The 18876-nt window shown below is 35.4% G+C and overlaps 1 protein-coding gene across 1 annotated transcript in view; it reads right to left on the bottom strand.

The window, feature by feature from the left end:
- The window catches only part of LOC149789493 (uncharacterized), a 328072-nt gene that overhangs the window by 11486 nt on the left and 297710 nt on the right, over positions 1–18876 (bottom strand). Inside the window, exons 25-26 of the mRNA XM_089971520.1 lie at positions 12394–12566; positions 4673–4823 (exon numbers count right to left, since the gene is read on the bottom strand). Of these exons, the coding sequence (XP_089827646.1) occupies positions 4673–4823; positions 12394–12566 (324 nt within the window). The remainder of the gene's footprint in view (positions 1–4672; positions 4824–12393; positions 12567–18876) is intronic.

The following is an 18876-nucleotide window of genomic DNA, read 5'->3' as shown; positions in this document are numbered from 1 at the left end:
TATGCTATGTGCTCTTCAATCAAAGTTACAGTCATGAACCATTATTCTTATTCAGCTTAACATGACTGTGACCTCTGAACTATATATCCAGAATATATAGGCTGCTTTATTGTCCAAAGACCAAGTCATCCACAAAGTTTTGTCAAGGAACTTCAAACAAAAGATATTCTGAAAAACCCATTTTTATCTGGTGACCTTTAAAACTTTCACTCCAATCAATGCACCTCTTCCATACATCAAAAGCATTTCCTTCCCAAACTCTGGTCAATGGCTGTGGTTATTATCCTTTCAGTCAGTAACCTTGACATTTGACCTTTTGACCACAAAATTACTTCATCCTTACTGCAAGTGCAAGTCATCCACTAAATTTAATCCAGGTCTGTGGTGCAGATCTCAAGTTTTTGTGTAAGTGAAGTTATTATGCAGACATAAGTTTATATTCTTTCCAGCACAGTGACCTTGATCTTTTGACCATTTACCCTTGAAGCCATTAGGGATCTTCCTTATCCTAAAGTGCAAGCTACCCAAAGGTTTAGTAGAGACTAGTGCTGTGGAACTGTATAATTATTCAGAACAGGAAATGTTAAAGGAGACACAGATAAAGAAACACATGGTCATAGCATTATATGCTTTGCCAAAGATGAATAAGTAATCTATTAAATTCAAGCAAAATCAAATAAAGGATATTGTTAGCAGAAAAAAGGTAGGACCTTAATATGCACTCAATTTACAATATACATTTGTCACTTAATTCTATTAGAATCAATTTACGATAAAAAATATGTCATTAATTAAATACTACATGCATGGGTTATAAATAATGTAAATTTATTTTCCTGGGCATAATTGTTTTGGTTTAAAAAAGAAATAACATCTTCGCTGCACCTTAAATTTGTAGATATGTATCAGAGAGATTATGTGAGGGTGTATTCTCACTGACTCAAACTGTTTGAGGGTGGTCTCCTTGGGTGCAATACATTATTTCATTCTTGCCATTATTAATTATTAGGGTTCATGAATCTTCTGGACTAGTGGAAAATTCCATTGGTGTCTTTATTTTTCCCATTACAGTGTTCCCACTTTTGAATTGGACCCTGACCAGAAGCCACTAGCCATTACAGCCAGAATCCCTTGGCACTGATGAGTTGGTATTAAAAGTACTCTCTTGGGAGGCCATGCCTCTAACATGGCCACCATACATGTATTAGTGCAAAAAAGTCAAACTGATCCCTCAAGAGTATGCACATAATGGACTTTAAATATGAAAATTTGAATAATATTTGTTGATTTTTAAATTGAATCAAATGACATTTGCTAGAACGTGGAGCAGTTAACTTTAATCCACACAAGTACAGTGTAATCGGATTACTGCTGTGTTTTGTCACTTTGATAAATACTGTCTAGAACTGTCATTCATGGGTATCATGAATTATCCATACTGCTGTGTTTTGTCACTCTGATAAATACTGACTAGAACTGTCATTCATAGGTATCATGAATTATCCATACTGCTGTGTTTGTCACTTTGATAAATACTGTCTAGAACTGTCATTTATGGGTATCATTGATTATCCATACTGCTGTGTTTTGTCACTCTGATAATACAATACTGTCTAGAACTGTCATTCATGGGTATCATGAATTATCGATACAGCTGTGTTTTGTCACTTTGATAAATACTGTCTAGAACTGTCATTTATGGATTATCCATACTGCTGTGTTTTGTCACTCTGATAAATACTGTCTAGAACTGTCATTCATGGGTATCATGAATTATCCATACTGCTGTGTTTTGTCTCTTTGATAAATACTGTCTAGAACTGTCATTCATGGGTATCATTGATTACCCATACTGCTGTGTTTTGTCACTTTGATAAATGCTGTCTAGAACTGTCATTCATTGGTATCATGAATTATCCATACTGCTGTGTTTTGTCATGTTGATAAATACTGTCTAGAACTGTCATTCATGGGTATCATGAATTATCCATACTGCTGTGTTTTGTCATGTTGATAAATACTGTCTAGAACTGTCATTCATGGGTATCATGAATTATCCATACTGCTGTGTTTTGTCATGTTGATAAATACTGTCTAGAACTGTCATTCATTGGTATCATGAATTATCCATACTGCTGTGTTTTGTCACATTGATAAATACTGTCTAGAACTGTCATTCATGGGTATCATTGATTATCCATACTGCTGTGTTTTGTCACTGATAAATACTGTTTAGAACTGTCATTCATGGGTATCATTGATTATCCATACTGCTGTGTTTTGTCACTCTGATAAATACTGTCTGGAACTGTCATTCATGGGTATCATGAATTATCCATACTGCTGTGTTTTGTCACTCTGATAAATACTGTCTAGAACTGTCATTCATGGGTATCATGAATTATCCATACTGCTGTGTTTTGTCACTTTGATAAATACTGTCTGGAATGGTCATTCACGGGTATCATTTTTTATGGCTGGGCAAAAATGAGACATTTTCATGTGCTCTATAATTCATGGTTCTGTCTGTTTGCATATTTAAAGATATTAATTTGCATATTTAAAGGTCTTTAATTTGCATGTTTAAAGGTATTTAATTTGTGTATTTAAAGGTCTTTAATTTGCATATTTAATGGTATTTAATTTGCATATTTATAGGTATTTAATTTCATGGAATAACCTCCATAAATATGCACAAAATAAAGAAGAATACAAAAAAATAAAACTGCCGGCAATGAAGGGTAGTCACTTGAGTAGTGTGTTATAACAACATACTACTGCAAGTAATAGCACCAATCAAACAGCATCCAATCAAATACTTACTCTAAATGCTCAGTGTCAAACCAAGCCAACATTGCCAACAATACCAATCCAATATCACCAAGCCAACAATACAAAACCAACAACACCATGCCAAGTAGTTACTGAAACACATCAGCATAATCTTTTACTTAAACCAGTGTCTATACAGATGAACTATCTCTACATTCTGACAGCCATGACATTAATACAGTGTCTATACAGTTGTACTATACATTCTGACAGCCATGGCATTAATACAGTGTCTATACAGTTTCACTATCACTATATTCTGACAGCCATGGCATTAATACAGTGTCTGTACAGTTGCACTATCACTACATTCTGTCAGCCATGACATTAATACAGTGTCTATACAGTTATACTATCACTACATTCTGACAGCCATGGCATTAATACAGTGTCTATACAGTTGCACTATCACTACATTCTGACAGCCATAGCATTAATACGGTGTCGGTGCAGTTGCACTATAACTACATTCTGACAACCATGGTATTAATACAGTGTCAATACAGTTGGACTGTCACTACATTCTGACAGCCATGGTATTAATACAGTGTCTGTGCAGTTGAACTGTCACTACATTCTGACAACCATGGTATTAATACAGTGTCTGTGCAGTTGCATTATCACTACATTCTGACAGCCATGGTATTAATACAGTGTCTGTGCAGTTGAACTGTCACTACATTCTGACAACCATGGTATTAATACAGTGTCTGTGCAGTTGCATTATCACTACATTCTGACAGCCATGGTATTAATACAGTGTCTATGTAGTTGCACTATCACTACATTCTGACAGCCATGGCATTAATACAGTGTCTATACAGCTGAACTGTCACTACATTCTGACAACCATGGTATTAATACAGTGTCTATACAGTTGAATTATCCCTACATTCTGACAGCCATGGCTTTAATATGGTGTCTGTGCAGTTGCACTATCACTACATTCTGACAATAATGGTATTAATACAGTGTCTATACAGTTGAACTATTGCTACATTCTGACAGTAATGGTATTAACATCATTAAAAGATACCAGGTTATAAGCAGTCATTCATTTGACAAGCTCACTGTTGGAGTGGCCAATTGAACTAAAGTGCTTGCCTTTACCGATAATTGCCATCTCACTTCTGTTCACTAAGGTCTGTGTCTTGGTCTCAACCAACATGGGTATGTAAGAAAGCTTGCCAGTAGCTTTCTGTGGGTTGACAGTGCTCAATGGTATGTAAGAAAGCTTGCCAGTAGCTTTCTGTGGGCTGACAGTTCTCAGTGGTATGTAAGAAAGCTTGCCAGTAGCTTTCTGTGGGTTGACAGTTCTCATTGGTATGTAAGAAAGCTTGCCAGTAGCTTTCTGTGGGTTGACAGTTCTCAGTGGTATGTAAGAAAGCTTGCCAGTAGCTTTCTGTGGGTTGACAGTTCTCACTGTGGTTTTCCAGGGTTTGTCCTCAACCATTAGTGCCAAAACAGCAACAACAAGCTCACTTCTTTGTAAACAAAGAACATTTGATGTATTATCTCCAAATTAGTTTGACAGTGGTATTGTTGCCAATCAAGGAATAAGTTGCTGCAATAATGCAATAAGTCACACAACATTCACACTTTAGAAGGTAAAGTGAAATATGTCATCAGACTTTCTCAATTTACAATCAATTAAAAGAAAATGTAATTTTGGTAATGTCATCAAGAATGGTCATGACACTGTGTACCTACTGGATGTACATTCCCAAGATAATATTTTATTTGGAAAAGATCCATTGTCCAGACAAAAATTGTCCTGGGTAATCCGAATTTTAATTTTTACTGTGGTTGAACATGATATTCAGGAATTTAATGTTCTTACTTTTCCTCTGCCTCTCTCTTTTGTCTCTCCTCCTCCTCCAGCTGTTTGCGCTTTTCATATTCAATTCTCTCTTCTTCCTCCATTGCAGCCAACATCTCTGCTTCTCGCTTTCGCTCCTCCTCTTCTTCAAGGCGACGCCTCTCTGCTTCCTCTGAATCAGGGCAGATATCAATATAAAATCTTAGCTCATGAAATATTTTGAATATCACACTTAATAATGAAGTGATAAGATATAAATTGTTGCCATTAAATGGTATCTTCATATATAACTCAAAACCAAGATATTTTCTGACTTTTGGATAAAACAGGCATAATTTATTTGGTAAACAAGAGAATCATTTTTGCATTCTGTGCTCATTTCATAACGTATTTTTTCATTAAAAAAAGAATTCATATTATTTGATTTATTTAGTCATTTATTTATTTAACTATGTATGTACCCAGTATATATGATTCAAGTTTAATGGCACATTAGCACAATCCTGGCCAAAGAGTGCTAGGTAAAAGCTAAGTAGTATAAGCTGTAATGGCAAACAAAATGTTAAAGTACACAGGAATAAAAACCCCTCCAACCAAAAATAAATAATAATAATAATAATAATGAGGACTTTGTATAACGCATAATCTTTAGAAGCTCTAAGCGCTATAAGATAAAAAACATAAAATAATATGATTACAAAAACAAACACCATGAAATGAGAACACATTCAAAAAAACAAAAAAAACATGCTGACAATATTTAAGGTAGGAAACATTATTAGGTCTTTAAGTTTATCTTGCAGTCGAAATAAGTGAGTTTTGAGAGCTCTCTTGAATGTGATCACTGTGTCTTTGTGTCTAAATTCACTGGGCAATTCATTCCACATTGCTGGGCCCTGGTATGCAAAAGAATGCTGTCCATATGAATTTGTTTTCATAGTGGGAATAAAACCAAGATATTTTCTGACTTTTGGATAAAACAGGCATAATTTATTTGGTAAACAAGAGAGTCATTTTTGCATTCTGTGCTCATTTCATAACGTATTTTTTCATTAAAAAAAGAATTCATATTATTTGATTTATTTAGTCATTTATTTATTTAACTATGTATGTACCCAGTATATATGATTCAAGTTTAATGGCACATTAGCACAATCCTGGCCAAAGAGTGCTAGGTAAAAGCTAAGTAGTATAAGCTGTAATGGCAAACAAAATGTTAAAGTACACAGGAATAAAAACCCCTCCAACCAAAAATAAATAATAATAATAATAATAATGAGGACTTTGTATAACGCATAATCTTTAGAAGCTCTAAGCGCTATAAGATAAAAAACATAAAATAATATGATTACAAAAACAAACACCATGAAATGAGAACACATTCAAAAAAACAAAAAAAACATGCTGACAATATTTAAGGTAGGAAACATTATTAGGTCTTTAAGTTTATCTTGCAGTCGAAATAAGTGAGTTTTGAGAGCTCTCTTGAATGTGATCACTGTGTCTTTGTGTCTAAATTCACTGGGCAATTCATTCCACATTGCTGGGCCCTGGTATGCAAAAGAATGCTGTCCATATGAATTTGTTTTCATAGTGGGAATAATGAGTATACAATTGTCAGAATAGGAGCGTAAGTATCTTGCTGGTGTGTACACATGGGTGAGGTTGGATAGGTATGTTGGACTAGAGTCCGACAGTGAAACGTAGCACAGAGAACAAATTTTGTGTTTGTTTCTGGATGGAATGGATAGTCAGTGTAGGGTACAGAGCAGCGGGGAGGTGTGCTCTGAACGTGGTACTCTAAGTATGATCCGAGCAGCTGTGTTTTGAACCTTTTGAAGTTTCTGGAGCAGATATTGAGATGAACCAGATAGAATTGAGTTACAATAGTCCAGTCTTGAAAGTACTAATGAACACACAAGTATTTTAGTGGCATCAACGGAAAGATATTTGCGAATTGAGCTGATGCGTCTCAGCTCAAGATATGCAGCCTTGCATATGTTCATGATATGTTGGTACAATGTGAGAGTACTGTTCAGAGTAACACCTAGGTCTCGTACTGATTGTGTGAATTTAATGTTGGTGTTGCTGATATTTATTGTTTGAGGCAAAGGATGTGAATGAGAAAGTCTTTGTGTTGTGATCAGAATGGCCTCAGTTTTATCATCATTCATCTGCAGCTTGTTACATGTCATCCATGATTTCACATCAGAAATGCACTTCTCTACACCTTGGATGGTAGCATCAACTTCGGTTGGGTGGCTAGATTTGTATATTTGGGTGTCATCAGCGTACAATTGGTGAGACACTGGATGATGATCTATGACACTTGAGAGTGACTGAGTGTACAGAATGAAGAGAACACATCCAAGAACAGACCCCTGTAGAACACCACAACATAGATCAACTGGGCTGGAGTGTATTCCATTTGCAGATATAATTTGTGTCCTGTTGACCAAGTAGGACTTGAGCCACAGTAAGGCTGTACCATGAATGCCAAATACATGCTGAAGATGGTGAAGTAATATATCATGGTCTATTATGTCAAGTGCTGCAGACAAATCAAGGAGGGTGAGGACTGTAATCTTTCCGCTATCCAACGCACAGAGAATGTCATTAACTACTTTTAGAAGAGTAGTTTCAGTACTGTGGCAAGGGCGATATGCAGATTGTACATTGCTAGAAAGACTGTTTGAATTTAGATGAGATACAAGCTGGGATAGAACAACCATTTCTAAGATTTTTTATATGAATGGGAGATTAGAAACCAGGCGGTATTAAATAAGCACCATCAGACAAAGCTAACGGTACATAAGATGCAAAAACTCCCAAACAAGGAACACAAAACAAGATAAAGGTATAGATATTCCCAAACTCCTGAATAAGGCATACAAAACAAAGCTAACAGTGCAAATCCAAAAAACGCAAGGTCAGCTTGTTCCTGTATAAAACAGACTCCATTAGTCACCTCTTCTAAAATACATGAGGGTGCATTAGGACGAATCCACATCACATGAATCTTGATTTATTTGTTTACTGATGCATTAGAACAATTCATATCAGGTGAAATCTTTATTTGTGTATTTGTAGAGTTGGTGCATTAGATCTAGTACACATTACTGAATCTTTATTTGTGTATTGGTAGAGTTGGTACATTAGATCTAGTACACATTACTGAATCTTTATTTGTGTATTGATTGAGTTGGTACATTAGATCTAGTACACATTACTGAATCTTTATTTGTGTATTGGTAGAGTTGGTACATTAGATCTAGTACACATTACTGAATCTTTATTTGTGTATTGGTAGAGTTGGTGCATTCGATCTAGTACACATTACTGAATCTTTATTTGTGTATTGATTGAGTTGATACATTAGATCTAGTACACATTACTGAATCTTTATTTGTGTATTGGTAGAGTTGGTGCATTAGATCTAGTATACATTACTGAATCTTTATTTGTGTATTGGTAGAGTTAGTGCATTCGATCTAGTACACATTACTGAATCTTTATTTGTGTATTGATTGAGTTGATACATTAGATCTAGTACACATTACTGAATTTTTATTTGTGTATTGGTAGAGTTGGTGCATTAGATCTAGTACACATTACCGAATCTTTATTTGTGTATTGGTAGAGTTGGTACATTAGATCTAGTACACATTACCAAATCTTTGTGTATTGGTAGAGTTGGTACATTAGATCAAGTCATTATTTATTGGGTATTGATAGTGGCAATGCATCAGGCCTATTCCACTAAATTCCTGAGTCCATGTGTATTGATACAGATGGCTCATCAGGCCTATTCCACATCAAACCTATTCCTCATCAGGCCTATTCCTCATCAGACCTATTCCACATCAGGCCTATTCCTCATCAGACCTATTCCACATCCCTGAGTCTTTGGCTATTTGTGTATTGATACAAAAGGTACACCAGGCCTATTATGCAGTCTTATTTGTGTGATTATATCTTATTTAATCAACTGATTTGAAAATATTACAAGTTTATGACAGGAATAAATAATTTCAATATTCAGGGGCCCTAATAAGCCTTAAAAGGCAAACTGGAGAGATTTGGACTAGCCTAAGGCTTGCAGCTCAGTACCTGCCCAGGCTGGCTTCCTTACTGTATCCTTGCAAAAAGTACTTACTCTGATATTCTTGGCAAGATACAGTCAATAATACGTTAAAAGTGCCATTAAAATCATGCAACAACAACAATTTAATAACCAAACTGTTTGACAAGATGGCCAGGGTAAGATGTGATGTGATTTTGATTTTTAACATAGCTTTAACAATTTTTCAGTCATATTGCTACGATGTCTGCAATGTGGCAGTTTATAGTGATGTCTAGCACTGGGGCATCATGCCGCAGACATGTAGCATGATGTCCAACCCAGTCACATTATCCTAACACCAGGCCGACCAGTCCTAACACTAACCTCTTAATGCTGAATGCCAAGCGAGGCAGCTGTTAGTACCATTTTTTAAGTCTCTGGTATGACTCGGCCGGGGATCAAACCCACGACCTCCCGCATCCGAGGCAGGCCAGGGTAAGAATGTTGAGCATCCACTCAAGACCTTGCTGGTCAAAAAGGTCAGCCAGGATTGCAAATCAATTATCTTTTATTAATGATGATTTATCCAAGGTTATGGAAATATAATCAAAACTTGAACCAACATATTAACATGACCTTGAACCCAAGGTCAAAGGGGGCAAGAGTGCTGCATAACGAATTTCCTTTGATTCCTAATGATTCATATCAAGTATGAACAGATTAATCCATGTAGATAGTAAATATATCAGTTTGCAAAAGAAACCTTAAACAAAACCCAAATAAAAATGGAGACAACATAGATGCAGCAGAAAAAGTGACTGCTGTCTCCACTTCCTCTAATGTGGATTTGACCAAAATTATCTAACAATTTGATAACTTTCACAACAAGGTGACATGCATATTGAGCCCAAATAACTGCTGTAAAATGCATGACCTTGATCATAAGGTACAAATGGTTGAGAAAGCATTTTGCAGAATGAATTATTAATTTCAGAATAATTTATCCTATGCCAAAGAAAATTCATCAAGTGATTTAGGAAGTATAACCAAAATGATAATGTAAATTTTCAAGCATGCATGTCACTGGACAAACTGTCTCAGCTTCATACTGATTTATTTTAAGTATATAAAAAATCTATCAAGGGGGTTATTTAAAAATAAGCATATGACCTTGATTCCAAGGTAACATGTTGTTGTTGTAGGGTTTAACGCCATTTTTCAGCACAAGATAGGCTATACATGGTGGCCAGTATTAATGGTGGAGGAAGAACCCGGAAAAACCCCGGAAAGAACCACCGACCCACGAGAAGCTACTGGCAAGCTTTCTCACATAACCACATTAGCCAAATCCGAGACTCGAACCAAGGTAACATGTGTGAGTGAGCATGTCAGAGAACAAATTGTCTTAGCTTCATAATGATTCATGCTGAGTACAGTAAAAATCTATCAAGGAGATTAAGACATACAAATTGAGAAACATGAACCAAACACTTAACAAATGCTTTATGATGACAACACTGCAGATTCCAGCTATAGAGAAGTGACTGACATGTCCCTATTCCCAATAATGTGGACTTGACAATAAATACAAAAGATTGTAAAAAAAACACCTGATTTTATTTTAAACTAAAAGTGTAACTGGATGTTACTTTCAATTCAAATTTAATTTTCTAAGCTAAAAAAGCAACACTATATTGGACTAACTACTTAAGCAAGTCAATTAATATCACATGACTCGTTAATTCCAGTGATACATTGCATATGACAGCAGGTGGTGATTTATCAAGCCGTAACTTTGGTAAAGTAGAACTCCAGTAGAAGTTGCTGAAATTGGTCTGTTGTAATTTTGATTCTTACATTAAATATCATAGATCAAGATGTATGACTTTCTTGTATAACTCTGTTGTAATTAGGATTACATTAAATGTGATAGATCATGATGTATAGCTCTGTTGTAATTAGGATTACATTAAATGTGATAGATCATGATGTATAGCTCTGTTGTAATCTGGATTACAATAAATGTGATAGATCATTGTGTATAGCTCTGTTGTAATTTGGAGTATTACATTAAATGTGATAGATTATGATGTATAGCTCTGTTGTAATTTGGATTATTACATTAAATTTGCTAATGATGACATGTTACTCTGCTTTAACTTGGATTACATTCAGTGTACTAAATGAGGTATAGCTCTGTTATAAATAAAATTATTGCATTACATGTGATAGATTATGAGGTATAGTTCTGTTGTTATTTTGATTATTACATTAAATGTGCTAGATCATGAGGTGTAGCTCTCTTGTGACTTGAATGATGAGGTGTAGCTTTGTTGTGACTTGGATGATGATGTTGTTGTTGTTGTAGGGTTTAACGCCAATTTTCAGCACGATAGGCTATACATGGCGGCCAGTATTAATGGTGGAGGAAGAACCCGGAAAACCCCGGAAAGAACCACCGACCCACGAGAAGCTACTGGCAAGCTTTCTCACATGCCCATATTGGCTGAATCTTAGACTCGAACCGCCGCAGACAGAGGTGAGATGGCAGTGATCCGTAACGAAGAGCGCTTTAGACCACTCGGCCACTCGGGGCCCCGACTTGGATGATGAGGTGTAGCTCTGTTGTGACTTGGATGATGAGGTGTAGCTCTGTTGTAACTTGGGGTGGCGCTCTACAGTTTCGTATTTTGCAAAGGGTCAAAATTTTAAAGAAAAAGAATTTCCCTGGCTTTCCTCACTGGTTATACTGGCTATTTAAAAAAGACCTTGTATCTCTTAGGTATAATTCAAAGAACCTTTAATTCCCTTTATTTTGGTGTATGATTGATGGGTGTAATATGGGTTATAGAATATACAGCTTGGCCTTACTCCAGATGTGCACCTTTCAAAAAAGTGCTAGCTCCACTTGGTCATTTTCACTTCCTCAACTTCAGAGGTAAATTGTATAAAAAAGAGCTAATAACTTTTTTTCACATTTTATATACCAGTAGTTGGTAATTCATTCATTGCACTTTCAATAGCTGGTATTTTCCAGTCTGGCAAAATTCATTTTCCCTATTTTAACAGCTGCTATGGATAGTGTACTTAGGGCTAATTCAGGCTGATTTTTTTAGCACAATGGAACAGTCATTTTAGTTAGCAGTTTGCTTAGAATATGTACAATTTCCAAAAGTACAATATCCAAAGAAATATCATCTACATTACATTAATGTAGCATAGAGGAGTGCCAACATTCTTTCCACTGTGCATGTTTTAAATGCAACCAACTTCACCTTATATACATCACTCTCTCAAAAGTACATAATAACTGGTGAGCGCCCCCCTGGATGATGAGGTGTAGCTCTGTTGTGACTTGGATGATGAGGTGTAGCTCTGTTGTGACTTGGATGATGAGGTGTAGCTCTGTTGTGACTTGGATGATGAGGTGTAGCTCTGTTGTGACTTGGATGATGAGGTGTAGCTCTGTTGTGACTTGGATGATGAGGTGTAGCTCTGTTGTGACTTAGATGATGAGGTGTAGCTCTTGTGTGATTTTGATCATGAGGTATATTTTGGAGAATGAAACATGTTACACACATTAATTAACTAAAACTAAATTTATGTGCATTTAAAGGAGAATGTAGATATTTTACACAACTAATACCATCATAAATAAGAAAATAAAGGTTAACTTTACCAGCTTTTCTTTGTTCCTCCTCAGCTTGTTTTTTCCTCATTTCCTCCAACTTCTTGGCATACTCCTCCTTTTTACGCTTCTCTCGTTCAAGTTCCCTCTGCCGCCGTAGCTCAAGTTCTTTAGCCTCCCGAACCTCTCTTTCAGCCTCCTCATCCTCTTGGAGTTTCTTCAACCTGGCACACAAAGTATGACACTAGAATTCCTAAGACATTTTCATGGAGTTTCAACAGCAATTTTTCCCCTAAACATAGTACAGTGGTTTATCAATGTAAATTGCCTCATTATATCACAGTCCCTATGACAGCATGGTCATATATCCCATCTCATCATAGCAGTCCCTATGACAGCATGGTCATATATCCCATCTCATCATAGCAGTCCCTATGACAGCATGGTCATATATCCCATCTCATCATAGCAAAGTCCCTATGACAGCATGGTCATGTAATAATAATAATAATGAGGACTTTGAATAGTATAAATCTTCAGAAGCTCTAAGTGCTTTACAACATTAGACAACATCTAAAACATAAAAAACATACATAATGATATTTCAGAGATAATGTAGTTTTGGTATCAATATTATATTATCTCCCCTGAGCAGTTTTATAGAGAGGGATCAATGTATCTATTATTTTCCTTTACTAAGAGCCCACTAGCTGAACAATTAGGTAGCTAGAATGAAGTCTCCCACATAGTATGGAAAATGGTTTCATTGTTTTAAAACATTTAAAGCACAAACTTATAATTCCAACTAAAAACTTACAACTATACATAATACTAGAAGTAATTTATCCATCAATGAAAATTTAGCATGCTTAGATATATATGCCATTTGAATTTCATTTTATCTTAAGGTTACATCAGTACTCAAATGTTGAAAGAATCCTAACGTGATGCTTGACTCTAATTATTCTGAGAAAAGAAACTAAATTCCTGAAATATTTCAGGACAGCTTACAGGAATTTTAATAATTGTTTACCAGTAATTGGAAAGTAAATACATTAGGTTTTACAAGGAAATAAATTCTTTTAAACTTGTCATGCTGAACATTTATACATAAAGAGATATACGTACACCAACACTGTCATTATTAAAATCTATATAACTGATATACGTACACCAACACTGTCATTATTAAAATCTATATAACTGATATACGTACACCAACACTGTCATTATTAAAATCTATATAACTGATATACGTACACCAACACTGTCATTATTAAAATCTATATAACTGATATACATACACCAACACTGTCATTATTAAAATCTATATAACTGTATGTATGGTAAATTAACAGCCTATACTTTTCCATAAAAAGTAATGAGGTCATTAATTTTTGTACACCTTTAAGCTAGTAATGTGAAGTACTGATCTATCTATATTCTTCTTAACATCAGATTTAATTAAAGATAAAAGAACATTATCATCATCTCGAGAACACAAAAGTTGGCAAATTTAAACCAGTCTTCTGTTCTCTGTTTCAAAAAAGGGGATGGCAAATTTAAATCAGTCTTCAGTTCTCTGTACCAAAAAAGGGGATGGCAAATTTAAACCAGTCTTCAGTTCTCTGTACCAAAAAAGAGGATGGCAAATTTAAACCAGTCTTCAGTTCTCTGTACCAAAAAAGGAGACAAAAATAATAATAATAATTTTATGGGTTGATGGTACATGAAAAAATACAGACAATACAGTACCTATATTTATCATACAGCTCTATTTCTTCTTTTTTTTTTAAAATGGTGAATTAAGCACTGGCTCACCTCCTAATTATATAATTTTTATACATAATTTTGTACACAGAAAAAATCTGTTCACAAATTTACATAAGTGGCAACTATACAAGTTTTTACTTTGCTGGACTGTTACCCATGCTTAGAACTATGGACTTCAGCAAACCTATGAAGCCATGACAGAAACTTACCTGGGATCTAAATTAAGCCTTTAATTCAAAATATTACAAAAACAATGGTTTTACTTACAAATATTTAAATAATTTTTTAAGGGTTGCTAACTTACTTTGGGTATTAGTAACAACAATACAAGTTTGAAAGACTTTAAAGGCTCCACCATGAGACCTGTAAAATGGGTCAGCAACTCTAAAACTTTGTTCCAATTTTGGACTTATCAGTATGTCTAGGAGAAAAGGATTCTGTCTATTGTTTTACGTCCATGCCAAAATATTATTTTCATGGGTATAGATGCTAATGCATCACCGTTCCCACACACAACACACACACTTAAGTGGAGAAACATCAACCCTGACCTGCTATGATTAATGCACTCATACAAAAGAATCTAGTCTATTTTCCTGATACCATTTTGAGTCTTGGGTTATTTTGTGGCAGCTGATCTGGGTCAATGCAGTTTACAATGGGACATTTCTTGTGTCAGCACATTATGTGACAAAAGATCTGGGTCTAACCAGTTTGCAATTTAATATGTATTATGCCTACACATTATGCAACCGAAAATCTGGATCTATGCAGTTTACAATGCGATATGTATTGTGCCAGGCCATTATATGACAGCTGATCTGGATTTAAGCAGTTTACAATGGGATATGTATTGTGCCAGGCCATTATATGACAGCTGATCTGGATTTAAGCAGTTTACAATGGGATATGTATTGTGCCAGGCCATTATGTGACAGCTGATCTGGATTTATGCAGTTTACAATGGGATATGTATTGTGCCAGGCCATTATGTGACAGCTGATCTGGATTTAAGCAGTTTACAATGGGATATGTATTGTGCCAGGCCATTATGTGACAGCTGATCTGGATTTATGGAGTTTACAATGGGATATGTATTGTGCCAGTCCATTATGTGACAGCTGATCTGGATTTATGGAGTTTACAATGGGATATGTATTGTGCCAGGCCATTATGTGACAGCTGATCTGGATTTATGCAGTTTACAATGGGACATGTATTGTGCCCGGCCATTATATGACAGCTGATCTGGATTTAAGCAGTTTACAATGTAATGTGTTCTGTCAGCACCTCATGAGACATTAAATCTAACCATTGTACAATGGGATTGTGCCATCCGATCTAAGTAAGCAGTTTACAATGAGCTCTTTGTTGTGTCAGGTCATTAAATAACATCAGATCTAGGTAAGCAGTTTACAATGAGCTCTTTGTTTTGTCAGGTCATTATATAACAGATCTAACCATTGTACAATGGCATGTGTCATCAGATCTAAGTAAGCAGTTTACAATGAGCTCTTTGTTGTGTCAGGTCATTATATAACATCAGATCTTACTCTTTATTATATGCTCATTTTTTTCTCCATTAACTTTACATTGTCAGAATCATTCAGTATTTTACAATATTGCACACCTTCATATTACATTCACGTGCATAAAGGAACTACTTTCTATTATAAACAAACAATGGATGCAGACATCAGCACTTTTGATTTGTAAACAAATCATGTACACTTGCGTAGTAGGCGCCTTATGTTTTGGTTGATGAAATTTGTTTCTGAATGAAGTAGGCTAGCTATACAGTAGACACCTGAAAAGGTCCTTTCAAATAACATGCAAGTGACAAGGCATGAACTGTCTTCTTTAGCTGGTAATAACAATGGCAAAAAAATATACATACAATTTTACATCCTGAATTTCCTCAAAATGTACTTTCTTAGTTCTGCAAATTTGAATTACATGAGCCATGTCACAGGTTCTCAATTTGATTACACATTTTGAAATTGTACTGTAATTTCGAATGTAAGTGCAATTACATCCTTCTTACTGCACTCAAAATGAAATAAGCATTAAATTCTATAGCATCTTTTTGATAATTGCAATTGAAAGACTTCATATTTTTCCCACATTATGATTTCAAACATTCAGTAACAGAAACAGAAACACATTTGCAGATGTCAACATGTTTCTCCCTTGCTTCTTCAATCCGATGTATTTCATGTGGAATTGTCACATATAAATCCAGTTAATAATCAAGAAATTTCGTAAAATCGACAAAAATAAAAATCTATTCATTTCAGATCAAATGGAAAAGTTGCTGCAATGCACATTCATTCACAATAAGACTCCAAATTTCAATTTTAAGTAGACAAAAATGCCATTTTCTTTCGAAACTGATATCTAGCATGCAACTAAGTTCAAATTTATCTGGACGGAGTTATGTGCGCATTAATAATGTTGTTGTTGTGTAATGATGAATCTGTGCTTGTGTATTTCGTTTGGAATACAGCATACATTCATTTAGTTTGTTTCTTGTAGTGTATTTTGTTTATATAAATAAGCCTTAGGCAATATGAACTCCTTTTGTCGGATGGATATGCTGGACTCCCAAGGTTGTGCAGTATTACATCCGAAAAACTTGTTCATATTTTCCCATACAAATGCAGTAACCTATAAATACAGTTTGAAATGGGATGTGTTGCACCAACACATTATGTGACATTAGAACTATTTTCATGCAGTTTGCTGTTGTTGTAGGGTTTAATGCCATTTTTCAGCACACGATAGGCTATTCATGACGGCCAGGATTAATGGTGGAGGAAGAACCCGGGAAAACCAAGGAAAGAACCACTGACCCATGAGAAACTACTTACTACTTATGCAGTTTGCAATGAGAAATGTGTTATGTCAGGTCATCATGAGAGCAGTTCTATGTCTATGCAGTTTGCAATGAGAAATGTGTTATGTCAGGTCAATATGACAGCAGTTCTATGTCTATGCAGTTTGCAATGAGAAATGTGTTACGTCAGGTCATGATTACAGTAGTTCTATGTCTATGCAGTTTGCAATGACAAGTTCTATTAGCACATTATCTGACATAGCTTATGCAGTTTACAGTGAAATATGCAATGTGTCAGTTCATTATGTGACAGTAGATCTGTCTCAGCCTGTGCAGTCTGCAATGCAATAAGTTGTGCTAGCAATTTATGTCTGAAGATATGAATCTGTGTAGTTTACAATAGGATTTGCTGTTCCAGTACGTGTCAGTAGATCCAAATATGTGCAGTCTGCAATGGGATGCATGTAGTGTTAGCACTTTACTTGACAGATCTCAGCCTGCACAGTTTCAATGAGATGTGTTGCCACAGAGCTCAGCCTGTACAGTTTCAATGAGATGTGTGGCAACAGATCTCAGCCTGTACAGTTTCAATGAGATGTGTGGCAATAGATCTCACTGAGGCCTGTACGGTTTCAATGAGATGTGTGGCAACAGATCTCAGCCTGTACAGTTTCAATGAGATGTGTGGCAATAGATCTCACTGAGGCCTGTACAGTTTCAATGAGATGTGTGGCAACAGATCTCAGCCTGTACAGTTTCAATGAGATGTGTGGTGATAGATCTCAGCTTGTACAGTTTCAACAAGATGTGTGATGACATATCTCAGCCTGTACAGCTTCAATGAGATGTGTGGCATATCAAGTTATTATCTGACAGCAGATCTGGGTGTATGCAGTTTGCAATGGGACATGTGTTGTGACAGATATTATCTGATAGATCTGGGTGTATGCAGTTTGCAATGGGACAAGTGTTGTATGCATGCAAATATGGGTACTGATTCCTTACAATATTCTGTTCTGGTACAATAGTCTACTAAAGAAAAAAGGGCATGCATTCCCCTTGCCTCAGAAAACAATTCATTTCATGCAAAAACCTATATTAAAAATTCTCTCTACATCTTAAAGAAATGTGCAGTGCATCAAACATAGTAATAAAGCTGCAACTTCATCTACAAACAAGACCGTGATCATCAAACTCCAACATTTCCACTCCATGTGTACACCTACAAACTGCCATCCAGAAAAATGATATTATCTGTAAATTACCTCAATTGTGCACATTTATATACATCTCCATAGTACTTTTACAGACAAAGTATACAGATATGCTATGTGTACTATTAGAATAAAGTATGTCATTGTGACTTAAGATTTTATACAAATTACATGCAATTCTGTGATCCTAATTGGAAACAAAAACATACTATATGTACCATACCACACACTGTGTACCGGTATGTAATTACAGAGTATTTTTATATTTAATACGAGTTACAACTAAATCTGTGATTATGGCCGCAATGTTTACTAACATTTGTGTGTATGCAATACAGTAACTGATATAATGCCATTTAGACAAAACGATTCCAGATTTGAACTTTCTCACCATTTACTATTGGGCTTAGTGTATATCTTATTTATCTATCAGACACTGACAATGTGCATGCAACACTTCACTCAAGTAGTGACTGTTTTATTTGTTATATGTCTCATATCTCACTCAACTAGTGACTGTTTTATTTGTTATATGCCTCATATCTCACTCAAGTAGTGATTGTTTTATTTGTTATATGCCTCATATCTCACTCAAGTAGTGATTGTTTTATTTGTTATATGCCTCATATCTCACTCAAGTAGTGACTGTTTTATTTGTTATATGTCTCATATCTCACTCAAGTAGTGACTGTTTTATTTGTTATATGTCTT

The sequence above is a fragment of the Sinohyriopsis cumingii genome, chromosome 10, assembly GCF_028554795.1.
Source record: "Sinohyriopsis cumingii isolate HCF-2022 chromosome 10, ASM2855479v2, whole genome shotgun sequence".
Taxonomy (NCBI): Eukaryota; Metazoa; Mollusca; class Bivalvia; order Unionida; family Unionidae; genus Sinohyriopsis; species Sinohyriopsis cumingii.
The sequence above is the reverse complement of the archived record's forward strand: the minus strand, read 5'-3'. Positions and strand labels throughout refer to the sequence as shown.